General features: G+C 50.7%; 6 protein-coding genes across 6 annotated transcripts; 3 read left to right on the top strand and 3 right to left on the bottom strand.

Moving 5' to 3' along the window:
• The first annotated feature begins 1402 nt into the window (after positions 1-1402).
• BDV14DRAFT_33495 (uncharacterized protein) lies at positions 1403-3254 on the top strand. Its single transcript, XM_073776570.1, has 2 exons — positions 1403-2224; positions 2297-3254. Exons 1-2 carry the CDS (start codon positions 1572-1574, stop codon positions 2793-2795), a joined length of 1152 nt encoding a protein of 383 aa, XP_073629878.1. The 5' UTR covers positions 1403-1571; the 3' UTR covers positions 2796-3254.
• A 1876-nt stretch (positions 3255-5130) lies between these two features.
• Positions 5131-6775, bottom strand: BDV14DRAFT_207716 (MFS transporter; the record flags this gene model as incomplete). The annotated part of the gene is made up of 2 exons (XM_073775202.1): positions 6092-6775; positions 5131-6038 (listed from the first exon to the last, which is right to left on the bottom strand). The coding sequence occupies exons 1-2, from the start codon at positions 6675-6677 to the stop codon at positions 5131-5133; spliced, it is 1494 nt and encodes a 497-aa protein (XP_073629877.1). The 5' UTR covers positions 6678-6775.
• A 1282-nt stretch (positions 6776-8057) lies between these two features.
• BDV14DRAFT_198378 (DUF2855 family protein) lies at positions 8058-9493 on the top strand (the record flags this gene model as incomplete). Its single annotated transcript, XM_073772933.1, has 3 exons — positions 8058-9044; positions 9112-9393; positions 9440-9493. The coding sequence occupies 3 exons, from the start codon at positions 8058-8060 to the stop codon at positions 9491-9493; spliced, it is 1323 nt and encodes a 440-aa protein (XP_073629876.1).
• A 124-nt stretch (positions 9494-9617) lies between these two features.
• BDV14DRAFT_207715 (bacterial alpha-L-rhamnosidase-domain-containing protein) lies at positions 9618-12453 on the bottom strand (the record flags this gene model as incomplete). The annotated part of the gene is made up of 2 exons (XM_073775201.1): positions 9618-11999; positions 12067-12453. The coding sequence occupies 2 exons, from the start codon at positions 12451-12453 to the stop codon at positions 9618-9620; spliced, it is 2769 nt and encodes a 922-aa protein (XP_073629875.1).
• A 524-nt stretch (positions 12454-12977) lies between these two features.
• Positions 12978-14669, top strand: BDV14DRAFT_207714 (sugar porter family MFS transporter; the record flags this gene model as incomplete). The annotated part of the gene is made up of 5 exons (XM_073775200.1): positions 12978-13026; positions 13091-13540; positions 13597-13921; positions 13979-14273; positions 14331-14669. The coding sequence occupies 5 exons, from the start codon at positions 12978-12980 to the stop codon at positions 14667-14669; spliced, it is 1458 nt and encodes a 485-aa protein (XP_073629874.1).
• Positions 14670-15702: 1033 nt separating this feature from the next.
• On the bottom strand, positions 15703-17303 carry BDV14DRAFT_198375 (uncharacterized protein; the record flags this gene model as incomplete). The annotated part of the gene is made up of 2 exons (XM_073772932.1): positions 15703-17147; positions 17225-17303. The coding sequence occupies 2 exons, from the start codon at positions 17301-17303 to the stop codon at positions 15703-15705; spliced, it is 1524 nt and encodes a 507-aa protein (XP_073629873.1).
• Positions 17304-19066: the final 1763 nt, after the last annotated feature.

Here is a 19066-nt window from a genome sequence, read left to right as displayed (position 1 = left end):
GAAAATCTTGTTAAAACTGTGATCACTTATGCAAACAATTTGAGAACGAAAGCCATATGTATAAAATAATACTAGAACCATTCCAAACGGCACGACAAGTAGAAATTCTTACGCAACCCTTGCCGCCCAAAGCACTAGATTCATAGACTGAAATTTATATCCTCGAAACCAAAACCTTAAAATCACAATACGCCAGTCCAAAACTCATCACTTCATGTCTCTTCGTCATTGATCTTCATCGCCCTCGATCGCACCGAGCCCCTGGCCCACCTGTACCTGTCAACGACCCCATATCCGAACCGACCTCCGTAAATACTAAACACGCGAATCTGGTTAGCTTCCAACGTGTCTATGACTCAGATAGGAAGCCACTCACACAACTAGCACAATGAGACCCGCCACTCGCAATCGTAATACCATGACTAAGCTGGTCCCAGTGCCAGATTTGTTGGAAGGCCGGTATGGATACGAGACATCGCGAACAATTTGATGCGAAGGGGAGTGTGTCCCAGTCCCATTTTACGCCGTTGAGGGGGTCGTTTGTGGTGTAGAATCTCTGAGAGATTGTTAGAAACGGGTGGGTGCGTAGAGGGGCTGAGTAGACGGAGCGGGTGGCCTTACTGTTTTGTAGCTCATGTTCCACTTTAGGACCGGAGGCAGTCGTATTCAAAAGATGAGGGTTCGGGATAAAGAAGGTCTGCTCTCAGGAGACGACGGATATTAAATTAACAGGGTTTCCTTCTCGTGGCAACTCTATGACTGAGCGTTGACTTCAGGAAGACTCAGAAGGGAGGCTCAAGCCATTTATGACTTACCCCCCCTTCACGAAGACAGCACATGACCGGCGGAAAGGGTGTGTAACAATAGCCTCTTTGTTCTCTTCCTTCCTTTGCGTTTCAGGTTCTGTTGTTTTTATCTGACCGACAAGCCTCATCGAGTGATGATAGTACCTTCGTGGGTGTGATAGGGTTCCGACGGCGGCTATTTCTCGCAGACAAACTTACATATATGCTAAACATAGCCGTTGGATGTTGATGTCTGATACTCTGTATACAAGGGCTTGGGGCTCAGCTTTAATGGGCGGATCGTCCCCGTGGTTTGGGTCGTTACGCGCCGGGGATCGTCCGCTGGATATACCTGTTTAGGCTTCAACCCTGGCAGGTAAAAAGAACATGCAGACAAGAACAAACATGGTCGCAGCGCTTAATTTGCGTATTGCACGTTTCAGATCTCCAGAGCCAAATTCATCTCATCCACTGCCCCTCCCACCTAAAAGCAGCGAGCTCAGGCCCCTCCACTCATGCACATCAGGCGGGCTAGACCAATGATCGTTGCTCCCCCGTTGCCCGGTAGCGCCCTTTTCAGCCGCGCTTACGTCTGCTGTCAATGTCCATGTGCGACTCTTCCTCATCCATGCAGACAGACCAGACTCGCTGACTCACTACATCCATTGATCTGGCCAGATCGTGCACACTGGTTACCCACAAAACCAAAAGAAAAAAAAAACATTCCAGACTCCACCATTTCCCATTCCCTACGGGCACCCAGGCACCCCCTTTGACCGGCCCAAAATGGTGCGATCAGGCTTCCTATCAAATATAACTCGGCGCTTCCAGTCCCTACCATTCCTGGCTTCTCTCGAACAGGCCGAGGCTGAGGCTGAGGCTGAGACCACCCCCCGCCCATCCCTCGTGAACTTCAACCGCCACGTGCGATGGGACGATGACGATCCGTACATCGACAGAGCGGAACTAACATCGCGCGGTATACGCGACGCCACATGCAAGGTTAACGGCGATATATACGATAGGGATTCCTTGCCTACCTTGCCAGATGGTCATACGAGTCTACATAGTACACTTGCCGCTGGGGAGGGGAAAGTACCGCCGAACGCGCAGGAGCAGAGTCGCTTTTTTAATCTCCCGCCTGAGATACGGGAGATTGTTTATTTTCATTTACTTGGGGGTCAGAAGGTTCATGTTGATTATGAGTTTCGGGAGATACGTGGTGATGATGGTGAGGCTGCTGAAAGCCAGAGGAGGTGGGCGGGTTGGCACCGCATCTGCGATGACCCTGATAACTGTCCCAAGGGGAAGCAATTGCCTTGTCCCGAGACAGCGAATGCAGAGAAAAGATTTGTAGGTATGGGGTGGAAGTCGCATTTGCGCGAGGGCTTTGAGGGCAAGCTTTCGGCGCTGAATTGGTTGAGGTGTTGTCAATTGGGGTATATATACTTATCCTTCCGTTTTTTCTCTCATTTGACGTGTCCTAATACCTTGGACTGACACTGACCTAGGTACATTGAGTCCCTACCAATACTGTACAAAACAAACCACTTCGCCCTCTCGCACGGCGTCGACCAACTGCACCGCCTCTCGCGAATTCTGCCTAAAGACCATCTGGCCATGATAACCAGCATGGAAATCGAAATCCCGCTGTACCGAATCAATTTTCTGACACCTCCCCCTATGGACGAAAGATTCGGAAGGTATTATCAGGCTCTATTTGACATCTTGACTGCAGACTCCCCAGGTCTCCGCAGTCTATCACTTTCATTCAACTCCATGGCACCGTGGCAAGGATCTGCCCCTGAGTGGACCGAGGAGCGCGAGCAGAGCTGGTTTGGGCCGGTGGAGGCATTGGCGAGGAGTAGACGGTGGGATGAGTTGAGTATTGGTGTTTCGTCGCATTGGCTTGAGCAGTTTAGGGAGAGGAAACGGCTGAGGGAGGAGGGATATGGGGAATGTGGCTATACGTTGCATGCGTCACCGGAGGCGTTCATGAAGGGGTGGTAAGATGGATAGTCGAAAGATAATTGAATATGAAGGATATGGGACGAACATGCGATGCTTATTGTGAGGGGGTTCCTGAAGCGCTACTGTTTCATAATGATGAGTGCCTAGACGCGGGGCTTGTCGTGCCCCGCCCCAAGCTACTACCTAGCTAGACAGTCCACCACCTTATCAAGAGCTAGACATTAGTACACCAAGAGCTAGGTCCAGTTCGACGATGTTCTATGATAGAAGGTGGATTTCCTCGGCTTGGGCTCCTTCTAGTGGGAGTTAGTGCTCTGCCCGTGCTTGTTGCAGTGCCGTGCGCCATCGCGGGGGTTGGGCGACTGAGTCAAAGAAGTAAAACTGCTGGGAGTTGGGCTTGTCGGGCTTGAGGGATGATGAGACATCGAACGACATGATTGCTGATGGTAAAGTGGTTGTTGACAAGATGGATGAGGCTCTGACGATGCGGGGATGTCTTGTGGGAAGCGATGGATGAATCTCCTATTGGGTGGCCGGTACGGCCAGCTATCTAGGATACTAATGGATGACTAAGCGAGGTCGACCCCTAGGGGCAGGCGGTGCCGGACGGCAGTATGCTCCGACATGTCTATCCGATCATGTGACTGGCTTTTATGCCTTGTTGCCTCATGTATCAGACAGTAAAGTCTTTTCGGGTTAACTATCGCTGTGGTCTCTGCCCTGCACCCAATACGAGCGCTAAAACAATATGTGGGTAATGTAATCTCTTCCTTTCTACTCTATGGAGACCTTGTTCGATGCTTGCAGTGAGTCGCTGATTGTCCAGGGTTTGAAAGATGACCAAAATATATTCTAGCTCTTCCTCAAAATGTCAAGAATAGCAACCAATACCGGAACAAGGTTTGCGTTGAGGAAACCCTCATCAAACCTCGTTATTCACCGACTCAATGATCCTGAGTTATGATAAGGGTGCATTTGACACCTCATCCCCCGATCCCAAGTCAGCCTTGCCGACCCTATTCAAGGGCCTATCATCAACCACACGCAAGCGCCGGAGGTTGAAATGACAAGGGTCTCAACTTTCCTCTACAGCCAGTGGAATATCCACTATTCTTCAGTTGAACCAGAGGTTCAGCCTTGCTGAATTGGGCCTTTGCATAAATACAGACTTGTGTTCCAGAATCTTGGTGAGCAAGAAAATCCACGACCCGCACACCTGCTACGGACATCAAGCAACCCAACAAACCACCACCGCCTGAATCCCTAGTTAAGATAGAGCAAGCAACCAAAGAAGCAGTCATGGCCTCAGTCCTAGACGTACGCTATCCTCCAAAATACAGCCACCAAGACACATTGTTACAGCTCCCTGACGTGTTATGATCTCTCAAAATAGTCCGACCCTTTCAACGGCATCAAATGGTACTACGCCATCTTCGGATACGACAGCAACTGCAGTCCCTGCTGCAGAATTATCCCCGCTCACCAAGAATGCTGGTCCTGGATAACGCTCCAGAATGGCGTTAATGTTGCGCAGGGCGGGTATTACTGTAGGACTTGTGTATGTTTATTTGCTCAGATTACTCAGAATTGAAATGGCGAGACTGACGATCTGATGAGTAGTATAACAGGGCCAAGACTGAGATGATTCAAGACGCAGCAAGCTATTGGTTGGATAAGTGATTTTGATAATTGTTCCTGATCCCGAGGACGAAGCGGGAAAATGTGGAAGGGCTGTGCGGTGTGAAGAAGAGGATGTTCAAGTGGTTTTGTTAATTTGGTTCTCGTTTTCCTTGTTTATCTCTCTTTTGCCATGTTGCTCTGTTTCCTGTTCTTAATTTTACTACTAAACCTTACGGTTTCTCGGGACGGCGCTGGTAGATGTTGCTAGTAGATAACCCGACCTTACTGTCCAGGACGCTACCAGAGCGAACTTTTCCGCCGAGACCCTTGCTGCAACGTCGCAGTGTACAATAACCAGCTTGGCGAGCGTCATTACCAAGGGCAGGGATAGGGATGTCCCGTTATACCACCACCGCATTGTCAACTTAGACGGCAATGCCTCGTCTCAGGATGTGGAGCGTCTATATTAATGTCTTTGTGAACACGGAAACTACAGGTGATATCTGTTTCAAGATTGTGCATCGCGTGTCTGTAACAATGGGCGATCCTGTCTGCCCACCTCCCATTCTTGTCCTTTTCTTGGGTGTATACTTTCTGTATTCGCTAGCGATAGATTACGTTTATTCCTCTCTCCTTTAACTGATTATTTTTTGATTTTAGCGTGTGGTGCATTCCGGCAAATAGGTAGTGGATCAGGACGTAAATGGACAATCAGGCACTTCGTATATAAGAAAATGATCACCATCCTTTCTATCTAATAACTCCCCCTAGCCCTCCCCCTCAACCTCTCCCCCCAATACCAAAGCGCAAACGGTGCCGGCAACCCCAACAACAACCCCACACCTGCAATAGTAGTATTCGCCCACCCATATCCCAAACTGTTATACATCGCCGGCGCAAAAAGCGGAAAGCAGAACGCCGTCAAACTCATCACGCACTGACGTGCCCCAATCGCACTACTCACGTGCTCGGGGTAAGCCTCAATCACAAACGCCAGCATCGGCATCCCGTTGCTCTGCATGCCTGCCATGGTGAGTACCATTGCGAGGTCCACAATCGCCCAGTGCGCTTTGTACTCTGCTACCCAGCCGTAGATTATTAGACCTAGGGGGGCGAGGAGGGAGCCGAGTGCTTCCATGGGGAGACGGGATTCGGGAGTATGTTCTCTGCCCAGAGTGACGGTGTGATGTTTGTAAAGTTTGTCCATTAGACGCGCTGTGACTTGGGAGCCGATAATCTCGCCGATCGCGATGCCGATGTAATGTAGGCCGCTTAGTTCAACGGATTGGTGGTACTTTTCTGTCCAGAGGGAGGAGAAGGTCGAGATGACGATGTACAGGATGCCGTAGTAGAAGGCGGAGATTATAGCAACGATTTGGATGATTGGGTGGAAGGTCAAAAGGCGTAAAGGGCGAATGAGGGCCCGGCCTAGTACCGACCAGGGCGATTTGTGCCCGTAGAGACGCTCGTCTGCCGTTTTGTATCTAGACTCGTTGGTTTCGCGCCGGAGACGCTCTACACGTTTAGAGAGGATCAAGGGGCCATATGTTTCTTTAAAGACGGAGAATGAGACGATGATCATGATGGCTTGGAAGATCGAGGTGGACCAGAACATCCACCGCCAGGTTGTGCGGCCGGCCATGAAGCCGCCGATGATGGGTCCTATACTGGATTTAGTATTGTGGTCGTCTGGACTTGGAGACGAGTCAACTAACCCACGGCAGACCCTAGTAGAGGAATAAGCTGGTAAACAGCCAACGAGCTACCCCGCTGCTCAGGTCTCCAAACATCCCCTAGAACACCAGACGCTAGCGAATAAATTGCACTCGCCCCGAACCCAGCGAGAAACCTCGAAGCAATAAGCAACTCCTTACTATTCGCGAACCCGCAAACCATATTCCAAACCAGGAACCACAGGTTGGACGCATGGAGAACCGGTCTGCGTCCATAGACCTCTGACAGGGGTCCGATGAACAGCGGTCCGACTGCAGTGGCCAGTAGATAAATAGAAAGCGCCATAGCAGACTCGGCAGAAGTCATATCAAATTCTCTGGCGATCGTTGAGAGCGCAGGCGCCATGATTGTTGAGACCATGATCCGGTTGAAGCCCGTCGCCGACATGACGTCTGTAACGGCCCATTTGCGACCGGTGTGCCAGTCTTTGGGGTTCTCGGGGTCGTAGGGCTCTGCGAAGGCGACGAGGTACGGGTCATTTTCTTTGCTGGGGTTGAGGGTGATGGGCTTTAGCTCGATGTCTGTGAGCGGGGCAGGCGTTATGGGGTCTGTGTTTGTAGTTGACATGTTTTTGATGAATCAGAGACAAGTAATGGGGTTCTCATCTGCAGGAAAGACAAAACAAGATGGGAAGTGCACAATAAATAAACCTTGTGAAGTAGTAGACAAATCTCCGAAGACCGGCAGGCAGCCCCAGGATCTGATAAGATTGATAACCTGGAGCGATGTAACCGCGTCATCCGGATACATCGGCATCGATACATTCAAGGTCTGCCATAGGTTGGGCAATTTGGAGATGAGTCAAAGTAAGCACTAGCAATCACGATAATAAAGGACTCCCTCAGCTATGATGTCGCCATACCTAGCCGAGTCCAGCGGTGAAGAGCTTAGTATGCTTAGCTCTGCAGTAGATACGGGCGAAACAGTCTTCGCCGGTATCTACTGCGTCGGTTATCGATGGATACTCCAACAGTCCAATAATCAAGAGGAGCGCGATCCCGAAGGTCTCCGCAGGGGTCGGTTAAGGGGGACACAGGTCATCTGGAATACATCTTCGAGAGGATACAGTTTTCCTCCTTCCTCCGACCCGTCAGTACAGCTATGTTTCATGCTCAACAGTTCGCTGTACCTATCTCGTAGGGTCGGGTTTCTTTTACATATATCCACCCAGCAAACTTGTAGGGTGTCCCTGTTGATCGGGATGCTGTTTTAGAAACAGCTTTGCTATCTCCCGACTTTGGAATTACTGCCAGGGTCTGTGCAGCAAAGATTAAAAATAGCTCGTTAATATACAGCAGCGTCAATCTGCCAGTCTCTTGTTGCCCTTTAGGGCATCACAAATTCTATACTTCTACGAGGTTGACTCGGTGAATCGGTCACATTTCCGTGCGACTTGGGTCATAATAGGACAGGCCAGAGTCCCGCCTAGAGTCTCGAGTGAGCATTAAGCTCTCAATAGGCCACCTTTGTATACTCTGAGACCGTATTTTTGCGCCACGAGTGCCCTGGATGGGAGCCATAAATATGCAGCACAGTAATCTCTCTGCAGTGCGCTGAGTTGGTGTTATGGAGCATGTGACAATTCGTTCAATGGAAAGGGTCCCTACAAAAGCCATATATTGGCACATGCTAACAAAATTACTACGACAAATTTACTCTACCTAACTGACGTTGGCAGCGGGGTCCTTCTTGGCCCCATCCACAAACCTCAAGGCCTGCCGAATCTAGACTCATTTAGAGGAGCTAAGTGGCTAATGCTGACATAACTCCAAGTTAAGAAGCTCCAGCTGAAGCTCCAGCTTCAGCTGACAGGTGGGGTTGATTGTGCTTACGCCGATAAAATTCCCGAACATCCTACCTTCTTCCACAGTTGACATTCAGCATCTATCTTCAACAAAACCGTATACCCCGAAGCGGAATACGATATCAATCACAAAGAAAGCAAAAATGGACATCCACGTAATCTCCAAAACCGACAACTCGCAGCACAAAACAATCTCCGTCCCCGCTCCAACCCACGCCCTCGGTGCATCCTCCGTTCGCGTCCGCGCCACTCTCCTCTCACTGTCATCAAACAACCTCACCTACGCTCTCGGCGGAACATGGCTAAATTGGTGGGACGCGTACCCCGTACCCCTCTCCGCACCAGCACCATACAACGACCAAAGCGCATGGGGAATAGTGCCAGCATGGGGTCTCGCAGCGGTGACAGAGAGTAAAATCCCCGAAATCCCCAAGGGCGAAACACTCTATGGATTCTGGCCGACCTCAAACCATGAAGTTGATCTTAACCTGACACTTGCTGAGGATGGTGTAAAGGGTCACTATAGGGAAGTTTCAAAGGCAAGAAGCACGCTTATGCCGCTCTACAATCGGTATAACGTATTCGATACTGGAAAGAAAGATTTGAAGGAATTGGGCTGGGAAGCAGCCGGTATAAAACCGATTTTCATGGCTGGGTACGCACTGTCGGATTTTGTCTTCTCCTTCGACACCAAAGCAAATGCACCAATCCATCCTCTTGGAAATACTGCACCACCCGACGCATCATGGACCGCCGAAGACGCGAATTTATCTAAGGCTGTTTTTGTATCTCTCTCGGCAAGTGGAAAAACGGCGCGTTCGTTCGCGTTTAATCTCTTTCAGCGCCCCTCTGGAGTTGGACCATTGGGTCTTCTTCAAGTTACGAGTCAGCCCGGTGTCCTTGACGACGCAGCGACGAAATTAAAGCCAAACTTCCCCGTTTGGAACGTCAGTTACACCGGTCTTGACACTGGAATCGGATGGGTTAAGGCGTTGAAGCCAGAACGGATTGTAATTGCGGACTTTGGAGCGCGGGACGGCGCGACGGCCAAGTTCGTGGAATTATTGGAAGGTGTTGAGGAACTTAAGGATCTGAAGAGGTTGGTGCTGGCTGTTGGGTATGAGCAGAAGGTATATAACACCATTTTTCCAATTTCTCACAATGGCTACGAGATGCTAATCAGCTTCAAACATGCAGGTGTACACTCTCCCCGACCTCGCAGCATCACAGTCCTCCATGGCAAGTCTCAAAAAGCAACAATTTAACACATCGCCTATTCTTGAAGTCGCGATTCAGCAGAACGGCCTGGAAAAATATCATACAGAAGTGAAAGAGCGGTTCGATCTCTGGCTGGAGAAGAGAGGGGATGCAGCGCCGGATTTGAAGCTCGTTTGGGGTGGGGGCGTTTTCGGGGAGAGTGGGATTGAGGGGGGGTGGGAGAGGCTTTGTAAGAGTGAGGTTAAGCCTGAGGAGGCGTTGGTATATAGGCTTTAGGAGACTGAGACTGAGACTAAAGTCTTAGTAGGAGCACTCTACTTGGGAGGTTTCGGTTAGGAATGGTAAGGGGTGGTCGATCTGATGGGCATGGACGATGTATATAGTTGTCGGATTGGATCAGCAACAAGAAGGAGAGTCTGTTGGTAGTCATGGTCAATTTGGTCTATGTCTATCCCATTTACTCTCGTATCGTCTTTAACAACACTCTATACTCTTGGAACCTCGACCGTCAGCTGATAGCTCCCCTGAGATAACACCACTTCCCCTTCTCCACTGACCTCCCCATTCAACCCATTGATAATCTTCCCTCCCGATGGAAGGAAGAGCGAACAAGTCGTACTTGTTGGCACCCGAACGTTCAACAGAGACCCCCCCTCCACTTTCTCAAGTCGCACCTTGATCTCACCATAGGGACAATCAACCGCCCCCTCAACAAGCGCGAACTCACTTTTCCACGCTGGCCTCAAGCTCCATGTCTTGTAGGCGTCCGCGATAGGTCTGATACCAAGAACCCCCTCGTAGAACCACTCATAGATTGTTCCAAGCATATCGTGACATTTACTCCGGCATGCATCCTGCCAGAACTCGCTTAGTGTCGTTTCTCCTCTCCGAAGGAAACGCATGTAACTCGGGTGTTCTTCTTGTCTTGCCATCTTGAGCACGATATCGGGTCTGTTGACGTGGGGGTCGGCGAGGGTGTTCCAAAGGTACTTGAGGCCGATCTCGCCGGCTTCGATCCGGTTTCCTGATGTGGCGCAGGCGGATAGGAAAGCTTTTATTATGTCGGGGTGGTATTCCGCTGGAACGAGACCGAATTGGAGGGCAAATGATTGTGCGACCATCGTGCAGTCCGTTGTCCCGGGGTTGTCGAGGGATGTATAGAATGCGTGGCCACGAAGGCTTGTATCCGTGACGAGAAGTCGCTCATTGTACACCTTGTAGATGCGGTCGGCCCAAGCGGTATACTTCTTCTCATCCTCCACATGTCTGAGCTCTCCTGCCATGAGCGCCACGTTGCGCAGGCACCGATAGTAGACGGCTGTCTCAATGTTGGCCTGGTGGTTGCCGAACGCAATGTCTCGGCCCCAATCACCAAGGCCGTGCTCGATCAACCCTCCCTTGCGCTCTTTGTCCCGAATATACTCCATATATCGCACGCAGGGTTGGTAGATCTTACTAAAGACATGTGTCGACCCATAATACTTCTTGATTAATTCAGGCAGAAACGCGACCGCACAGCCCCAGGTGATGGTATCATGCATAGGTCCACACATGTATCGAATTTCCGGTGCCATGGTAGGAACGATGCCACTTGGCTCTTGAGCATCAATAATATCGTCTAGAATCTTGGTATACAGTGACTCCATATCGCGTACGTACTGCGTTGCCGGGAACAGGAGCGATGTCACTTCCAGCCATCCAAACTTCTCAATCTGCGGACAGTCTGTGTGGTAGCTGAAGAGGTTGGAAGAGAACGTCCAGTAACATGCGTTGATCAGCGCGTTGACGTCCTCCTTGTCGGTCTTGACGTATCCGAGCTTTCGAGCTGCAGACGAGACATGGCGGGCTGTGACCGAGTGGATTGTGGGTAAATCATCAGCTGGATCAAGCGAGGCGCCCTCGATCTGGATGTACCGAGCGCTTGTAAAGGAGAAATCGGGGGTCCATGTCTCGGGCTCACCAGTGCCAGCCAAGATGAATTTGGTATATACACCGTATTCAAATTCCTTGAATAGTGGATCAGGCATATATACTGAGCCTGTCTCATCCGTTGTCTCTGCGTATCGGATGATGATCTCGCTACCAGCAGGCCCTGATACTGCCATCTCGGGCATAATGGTAGAGTTTTGACCCAGGTCGAACATCAACACCTTCGGCCGCAGAGCCTTGATAGAGACTGGCTTGAACGTATCGTGTAGGACAACAGGCGGCTGGCTCTGATAATGAAGCTTTCCTCTTGGTCCGGTCAGGGGCTTTGCATCGTTCCAGGTCTCACCACTGTTGAAGCCTGGCGCATCCCATCCGACAGGATAAGTTCTGCGGTCATGATCCTCGGACATGTAAATATTGGCCAATGTTGTCGCGCTTGCCCGCACCTTCCAGCTTGGGTCGGAGATGATCGTCTCATGAGACCCGTCGGTGTAATGGACATGTACCTCGGCGAAGAAACATAGCTCGTTACCGTAGCGCACATACGTATTGTCTTCATACATAGGCCAGAAGAAGCGGTCGCCTTGGTCACCAGCGTAGAAACCGTTTCCGACATGCGCGCCGACCACATTTTCTCGTGCCTTTGCATTCCAGGCTGAAGTCACGTCGTATCCGACAAATTGTACGGTACGGTGATAGTTTGTCCAGCCTGGGTCCAGGACATGAGGCGACGCGGGTTTCCCATTGATACTGAGGTTGAAATGCCCAAGACCAGATGCAAGTACTACTACTCGCTCGACATTGCGACCGACGATATCGGGCTGAATAGATTTTCGGAGGTAGAATGGCTTGTCGCTGCCGTTGCCGATCCAGACGGCCTTCCATCGGTTGGGCTCGTCTTCGAACCACGTCCGGAAGATGAGGCTGCTATGAGGCATCTATACAAGCAAGTTGTTAGAGTAACTCCACAATAAAAGGCGATTGGAAGTGGGTTTGGGAACTGACGTATGTCTGGTTCATACTGTACGGCGGGAGAAGCCGTGAGCAGCGAGGGTAGGATGTGTAAAACTCATTGACCGCACTCTTCGAGGAATTTCCATCGCTGTCCCAAACAATCACCTGCCAATAATAAAATGTTGTAGACTTGAAACCATTCCCTGGCTTGCAAATAATGTTCCGCTGCGCATCGCTGTCGACCTTTCCCGAATCCCAGCCATCCGCGATTGAATTGTCTGATCCCAGTTCGCTCTTATTGGAGGATACTCTGACGCCATACGCGATCTGCTGTGCTTTTGAATATCTAGCATCAAGTACCCAAAAGAAACGAATCTCATCGGTATCAATACCAATGGTCTCATGGAACCCATGGATCCCGCAGCGAGTGACTTCCATGGTGGGCGATCCAACTGCGAGGAAAAGGCAACCGCGAGCGCAGAAAGGAAATGCAACAAGAAAATAAAAAAGTGAATTGACCCCTCAAGCTCCAACCCCTCTACCTTAAGACAAAGTCACCTGGATCCACTCGAATGGGACGATCGGTCACTGATTCCCCGAGCGTGAGTCTAGGGAATGATAGCCGGTTTGCATCGGAAGTCCCGAGTCATTGTCCACTACCCCAAGCCCTACTTTGACCTCCCCAGATCACCCCCACATCTCCCCGACTGGTCTGAATCGGCTTCGCTTAGGTGCCGCGGTAGGTGCTCAGGCATGGCATGATTATATTTCTTTCATTCAGCTCGGGGTATAATTCCCCGTGTATCCCCGGACAGTGCCATGTGGTGTCCAGGAATGCTTAATCGGACCTAGTGTTTTTGGATCCTGGAAGGCCTGCGTCTGGTATAAAAGGCAGTATTCGCCCAGCTACATGGTTTTCTAGGTTCCTCATACCAGCTCTAGCCATAAGCAGCCCCATAATCATGATCTCTTTCAAGACTGTGTTCTCGGCTGTCTTCCTAGCCGTGGGAGGTACGCTGTGCCACCTGCACACATATCCCTATCACCAGCCAGGCTAATCGTCGTCTTCCTCTAGGTTTCCTCTTCGGCTATGACAGCGGTATTATCACTTCGACCATCTCCCTTGACACATTCGCAGACTACTTCGAGAACCCCTCGGCTACCGTAACCGGCGGCATTGTCTCCTCCTTCCAAGGAGGTGCTATCCTCGGTACGATCGTCAACATGGCGGGCGCGGACTGGGCAGGGCGAAAGATGACAATTCTTGCTGGCTCAATTGTCTCCATACTCGGATGCTCCCTACAAGCGGGATCAGTCAACATGACCATGCTCATTATCGGCCGCTTTATTGCTGGTGTCGCTGTGGGTATGCTCACCTCAACTATCCCCATGTATGCGGCTGAACTGTCGGAGCCCAAGTGGCGAGCTACACTTTCTGGTCTGTTGCAGTGGATGCTTTCATGGGGTTTCTTGGTTGCCCAGTGGTTGGGCTACGGATGCTCTTTCTCGACGAACCAATTTTCTTGTACTTTCTCCATCCCTTTGCCCCTGCCTGACCAAAATAGGTGCTAACTCGTGTAGGGCGCTTCCCTCTCGCTTTTCAGAATGTTCCCGGCCTCATCCTTATTGCCGGTATCTGGTTCCTCGACGAATCGCCCCGTTGGCTCATGGAGAAGGACAGGCACGAGGAGGCAAAAGCTATTCTCACCCGGCTACGCAAGGGCGCATCTGCGGATACGGTTGAGCTCGAATTCCGTGAGATTCGCGACGTTATTGTTGCCGATCGCGCGGTAGGCAACACTTCGTGGAAGGCAATCATCACCAAGCCGTCCTGGAGGAAACGATTGATTCTTGGTTGTGGTGTTCAAGCTTTCGGACCTCTATCAGGCATTAATGTTATCAACTAGTATGCCTTTTTCTACTATGGTCTCAGGATGGGAATGAAGCTAATGCTCGTGAACAGCTACGGCCCCCGCATCTACGAGATCCTCGGCATCGACAACCAAACTTCTCTTATGATCATCGGTATCAGTGGAGCGCTTTCAATTGTCTACTGCACTTTCGGTCTGTACATGGTCGACAAGGTCGGACGAGTAAAGCCACTCTGGATTTCAGCATTATTCCTCGGGGCGGCACTGCTCGTAAACGCCGTGCAAGCACAGTACATGGACCAGAGCAACGAGAACCAGCTGCGGAGTATGGTGGCGATGAACTTTGTGTTCAGTCTCTTCTATACTCCCGTCGGTATTATTTCCTGGGTACGATTCTCCTCTTACTTTCCATATACGTGCTAGTGCTAACAAGGGGTAATGCAGGTCTACCCCGCTGAAATTTTCCCAGTCGAAGTCCGCGCCCTGGGTAACGCCCTGACCACATTCACCAACTGGACGGTCAATCTTGTCTTTGCCCAGTTCACGCCCAATGCGCTCGACAATGTCGGCTTCAAGTACTTTTACCTGTTCTTCGGACTGAACTTGATTGCTGCTATATGTTACTACTTCTTCTTTCCCGAGACCAAAGGGAGGACACTTGAACAGATTGATGAGTTGTTTGGCGACCAGCTTGTGCCTCATGCCATGGAAGACCCCGACGCAGCATTGGCAGCCATGGAGAAGGAGGGGGCTGCGCATGTGGAGGTTGAGGGGAGGGTCTAGCCTGGTTCGTTCTGGGGGAGAAGCTGTACAGAATATGTCAATGAATAGTTAGTTAGTTGAGCGTAATGAACCATCTCGGATATCCCGTACATTTCGCCACTATACCTTCCGAATCAGACCATCCAGCCCCAGATTCCATCCCATGACTGACTCCATTCTTTTTCTCTCGACATACCTATGGATCCACATCATCCATGTGGATTGGGGACCCCTAGACGCTAAAACATCTAGCGCCAGACTAAAACCCTAGGGGCGGCGACACACCAATAGGCATAGGAGAACGCCGCCGCCAAGCCCGGGGTCAAAGACCGTCTCCACCTCAACCATCTCTGTCCTGCCGTCGGCATAGATTGCTAGTGTGCTTACCGGCCGGGTGAAGCTTGACCCCAGATTGTTGCTCTCGACGTGTACGGAGTCCCATGGCCAGGTTTGAGCTCTGTCTCGCGTTAATGCACAGCGAGGTCGGCTCCACTTTATTTATCCTTAGCACTTACATTCCAGTCCGCCCCTAGTCCCGTGACTCCCGTCTCTTTAGGGCGCGCCAAGACCTCACTACCGTGAACCAGAGAGGCGGGAGCTTGTAGGATGACTACCTAGGTGGAAAACAAGTATCGCGCTTCGGTCTAGCTATATTTGAGTTCTGGGTACAAGATGAGGTCCCAGAGGGGTTTGAAGGTGGGGAAAGTTGTAGCATCAGAGGGGATTCTCTTCTCTTCGTCTGCGACGAGATATATATCTCCCCGGTCACGGGTATTGCGTGCTACGGGTCGGGCGTATATATCGGCGAAAATATGTTGGATGTTGTTGAAAACGGCAACATATACTCTTGATAGTTAATGAGAGTGATTTTTTCTTATTGTAAATATGATCCATTAGGGTATGCAAGAGAAAGAAAACTCATACTCGTACATAAAGACAGCGGCCATGTGCTAAGACACAGCTCAGGCACGATACATGCACAGAAGCCCAGAAAACCGCCAGCTGAGTTCAACGTAAGGGTGAAACAACTGCTGGGCGAATGAATGAAAACAAATTAGAAAAAACTGGGAGACAAGGCTCGGAGTGGTTCAGTGTAACACTCTTTTGGCACTAATGCCGATTCACATCCTGGAATGTTCTCCATCATGGAGTCGACGACAGTAAAGGCCACTCCATTAGAGGAACATTGTAACGCGAGCAAGGCCGCAGCCGCCTGCATTCCGCGTTCTATAAACTTAAAGTTCGACAGCGGCTCGCCGGGCTTATAGTAAGTGCAGTCCAAGAACGAACCCCTGATCTCTAATTGATCCAGGAGGTAGAGGGGCGAGCCCAGGAACTTGTTACGCATGAGATCTTCGAGCTGCTCGATAAGACAGATAGGATTTGGGCACTTGTTGAAGCCATCAATTGAGAGCGACTGCAAGCCTGGTGGCAAGACACCGCCCAACCAGTTGCGCGACTCCTTGGTACTCATGTTCCAATCCAGGATATTGCCCGCTGGTATTCTCAAGTTGGTTAAGCCTAGGAATTCGTCCAAAGAGCCGAAATAATCGTGCTCATGAGATCCTATCGGACGAGGACCACCTTTGTCGTAGATTTGTATCTCCGTCAGACTGCTCTTGTGCCGGAGGAGCGACTTGTAGATTGCAGGTGGGTTCCAAGGCTCGCCCATGGTAAGAAAAGACGCATTCTCGTAAATGAACGTCTCAAGCCGCTCACACGCCGAAATCAGCTCGACAAAACCACCGTCGGAGTTGCTGTGGCGCAGAGTGAGGTGGGTAATGGTAGTGTAAGGTGTGATGTCCTTCTTGTCCCCCGGCGCCCTGTCCATAAAGTCATCCAAGATTCCATGGCACGAGAATTCGCGCAGAGACAGCGTCTGGAAGAACTTAAGGGCTTCCGATGCGAGCAATGGAGACCGACCGTATTTCCAAGCCGGTATCACAACTCGGGTCAAACGACGGAAGGGCGGTTGGGTATCAGGAGGATAACTACGATTGATGGCCGTCTCCATGACGCGAACCCGGTAGTCTCGTGGGGGGGCCCAGTCCATTTCCAAATTTTCCAAGTTTGGGAAAAGAGTCAACAGGATTGCAGCCCATGCGTCGTTCTGGCGTTCCTTATCACGGGGACTCTGTCCCAGGAGGCTGTCACGCCATTTGCCTGCTTGTCGTTTTGTGTCTGCCAGATTCCTGAGAACAGGATCCATCCGATCTTCATCGAACTTGAGCTCCCCGGATTGTTTGCATTTGGACTTTGTCAGCGAAAGTGACTTGACCGCCGCACCTAAGCCGCTGTTTGCGAGAAACAGGTAAACAAGGGTACTGAGCTCCCACGGAGAATTGATGTTCGCTGAAATAGAGGCAAACGCAGAAGGAATCAGGACTGAACGAAGCTGACGGCAAGCAGACGCCAAATTGATTCTGTCGTCGTGGTCATGTAGGAGGGTGGTGATCAAGCTCAGGACTTTTGCAGGCAGGGCAGGCAGATTGGTGACTTCTGAAACGCGAGAAAGTCAGTCCAGCGTTCAAGGCAAAGATTATATGATGAACAATCCCATCAACAGCATTAGTTACCTGTTTTTTTCTCGACAACCGCTGTCTCATTGCTGGCGAGCGGACTGCCTTCGGCCGAGGGAGGGTCGACTTCCACCATGGTGCTGAGTTCTCTGTTCTCAAAGCGGAGAGTTTAGACAGAAATGGGGTGCGAGCAGTGGTACCAGAGACTGAACTGGGGATGGTTCATGCAGAATTAGAAGAATAGGTGGTTGGTCGAGTGTGTTATGAAGCTCTCCAGAAGCCAATTCTGGCAGGAGCTCAGCGGCGCCCGCGAAGACACGTGCGGGTGGTGTCACGGGATGAGCACGTTTGAGGTGGAAAGTCTCAAGCGTAGGAAGGTGCTCATAGACAAGGCTGACAGGGGATATGGGTGAACAGTTAACTGAAATTCTGGATTCCCAACAGGTGGATGCATTTAAGTAAATGGAAAGGATATGGACGCTGCTGAATGGTGGCCCGAGAACGCACGATGAAAAGACTAGACGGAGAGAATACGAGAGAAAACGCGCAGGACCTGAGGACCCGAGCTGTCATTTACATGGGCAAACCTCATGCTACAAATATATTCCTGAACCAGAAAGTCAATCCAGACAACCCGGGCTTGTTGGCGTCCTGGTTAAGATAGCCGGAGACGACGTCGAAGCTTATTGGCATTGTTGGACCACCTGGGTGTGGGAATTCGACGCTCATCTGGCTGCTTGAGGGATTTCTTAAGCCAGGCCGCGGTAAACTCCTGCTCAATGGCCGGAACCTCAGAAATATGGACTACACTTATATCGCCGTCCAGTCACGTTGATTAACCAAGAGAAGATATATTCGCGAGGACCATTCGAGATTGACCGGACATCTCGGAAGATGACGTATAGGGTGTATCGGTAGATCAGGCATGTCGGGATGCGGAGATTTATCATTTCATCGCGTCGCTTCGTGATGGATATAGTACCGCGCTGGGCATAAACGCCCAGGTTTCTCTCGGCGGTGGGCAGAAGCAGCGTCTCTGCATTGGGCGTGCATTGGTCCGGGGGCCATCCTTACAAATCCTCGATGAAGCGACATCAAATTCGGACTCGGAGTTTGAACAGACCATACGCGCATCGCTCAAACGTCTGACAGGCGTGGGCAACAGGTCAATTATCGCCGTGACGCATCGATTGTCCACTGTTCAAACACTCGACTGTATCTATGTCTTTCAGGATGCCGATAACACCTGCGGGGTGACGATAACGGAAAAAAAAAAAAAAAAAAAAAAAGGAACGCACGAGGAGCTGCTAGAACTGAAAGGACAGTACTACCGGATGGTACGTTTCCTCGTCTGGTGGAACCGTTGTGGCAAGGCTGACGAACACAGTGCCAACAACAGACCCTTTATAGGTAGACAACATCTAAACGATAACGGTCGGCCAACTGCAGTTTTCCAAGGTCTCCGGTGCGACCTGAACTGTAGCTTCTCGGTACGGGGACCTCAGGTCAGTGTGGCCGGGAAGTGACCATGACAGTTCATAGGTAGAAATCAAGAATCGGGTGCAAGAAGAGTGATGTTGAAGACGGGAGGTCAATACAAGATCTCGCAGACCTCTCCATTTTGCAGACATCAGCTGAACGAGGCAGGGCCGGTTGGTCGATGCCACAGCGGCAGAGTGTCTTTGTGCACAACGGCAAGAAAGGAAGGTGTCAACCAAGGTGGACTTGGATTACTTATCTAAGCCAATCGGACATCGCTGATGTGGCCTATCGTTTCAGAAGGATACATGATATCATATTACCCCTCTTCTTTGGGGTCGAATGAGGCCTCTGGCCAGATACATAAGCTCTATACAGACTGTAGTTAGAAGAGCAAGACCTTCAATATTCATTCATTTT

The sequence above is a fragment of the Aspergillus stella-maris genome (assembly GCF_047715825.1).
Source record: "Aspergillus stella-maris strain CBS 113639 unplaced genomic scaffold BDV14scaffold_16, whole genome shotgun sequence".
NCBI classification, from domain to species: domain Eukaryota; kingdom Fungi; phylum Ascomycota; class Eurotiomycetes; order Eurotiales; family Aspergillaceae; genus Aspergillus; species Aspergillus stella-maris.
This window is presented reverse-complemented; position numbering and strand designations above follow the sequence as displayed.

Excerpts from the sequence above, each read along its gene's own strand:
- BDV14DRAFT_33495 (XM_073776570.1), top strand. The coding sequence starts at position 1,572 with ATGGTGCGATCAGGCTTCCTATCAAATATAACTCGGCGCTTCCAGTCC. Across the intron at positions 2,225-2,296 it reads TTGAGGTGTTGTCAATTGGG|GTACATTGAGTCCCTACCAA; the intron begins GTATATATACTT and ends ACACTGACCTAG.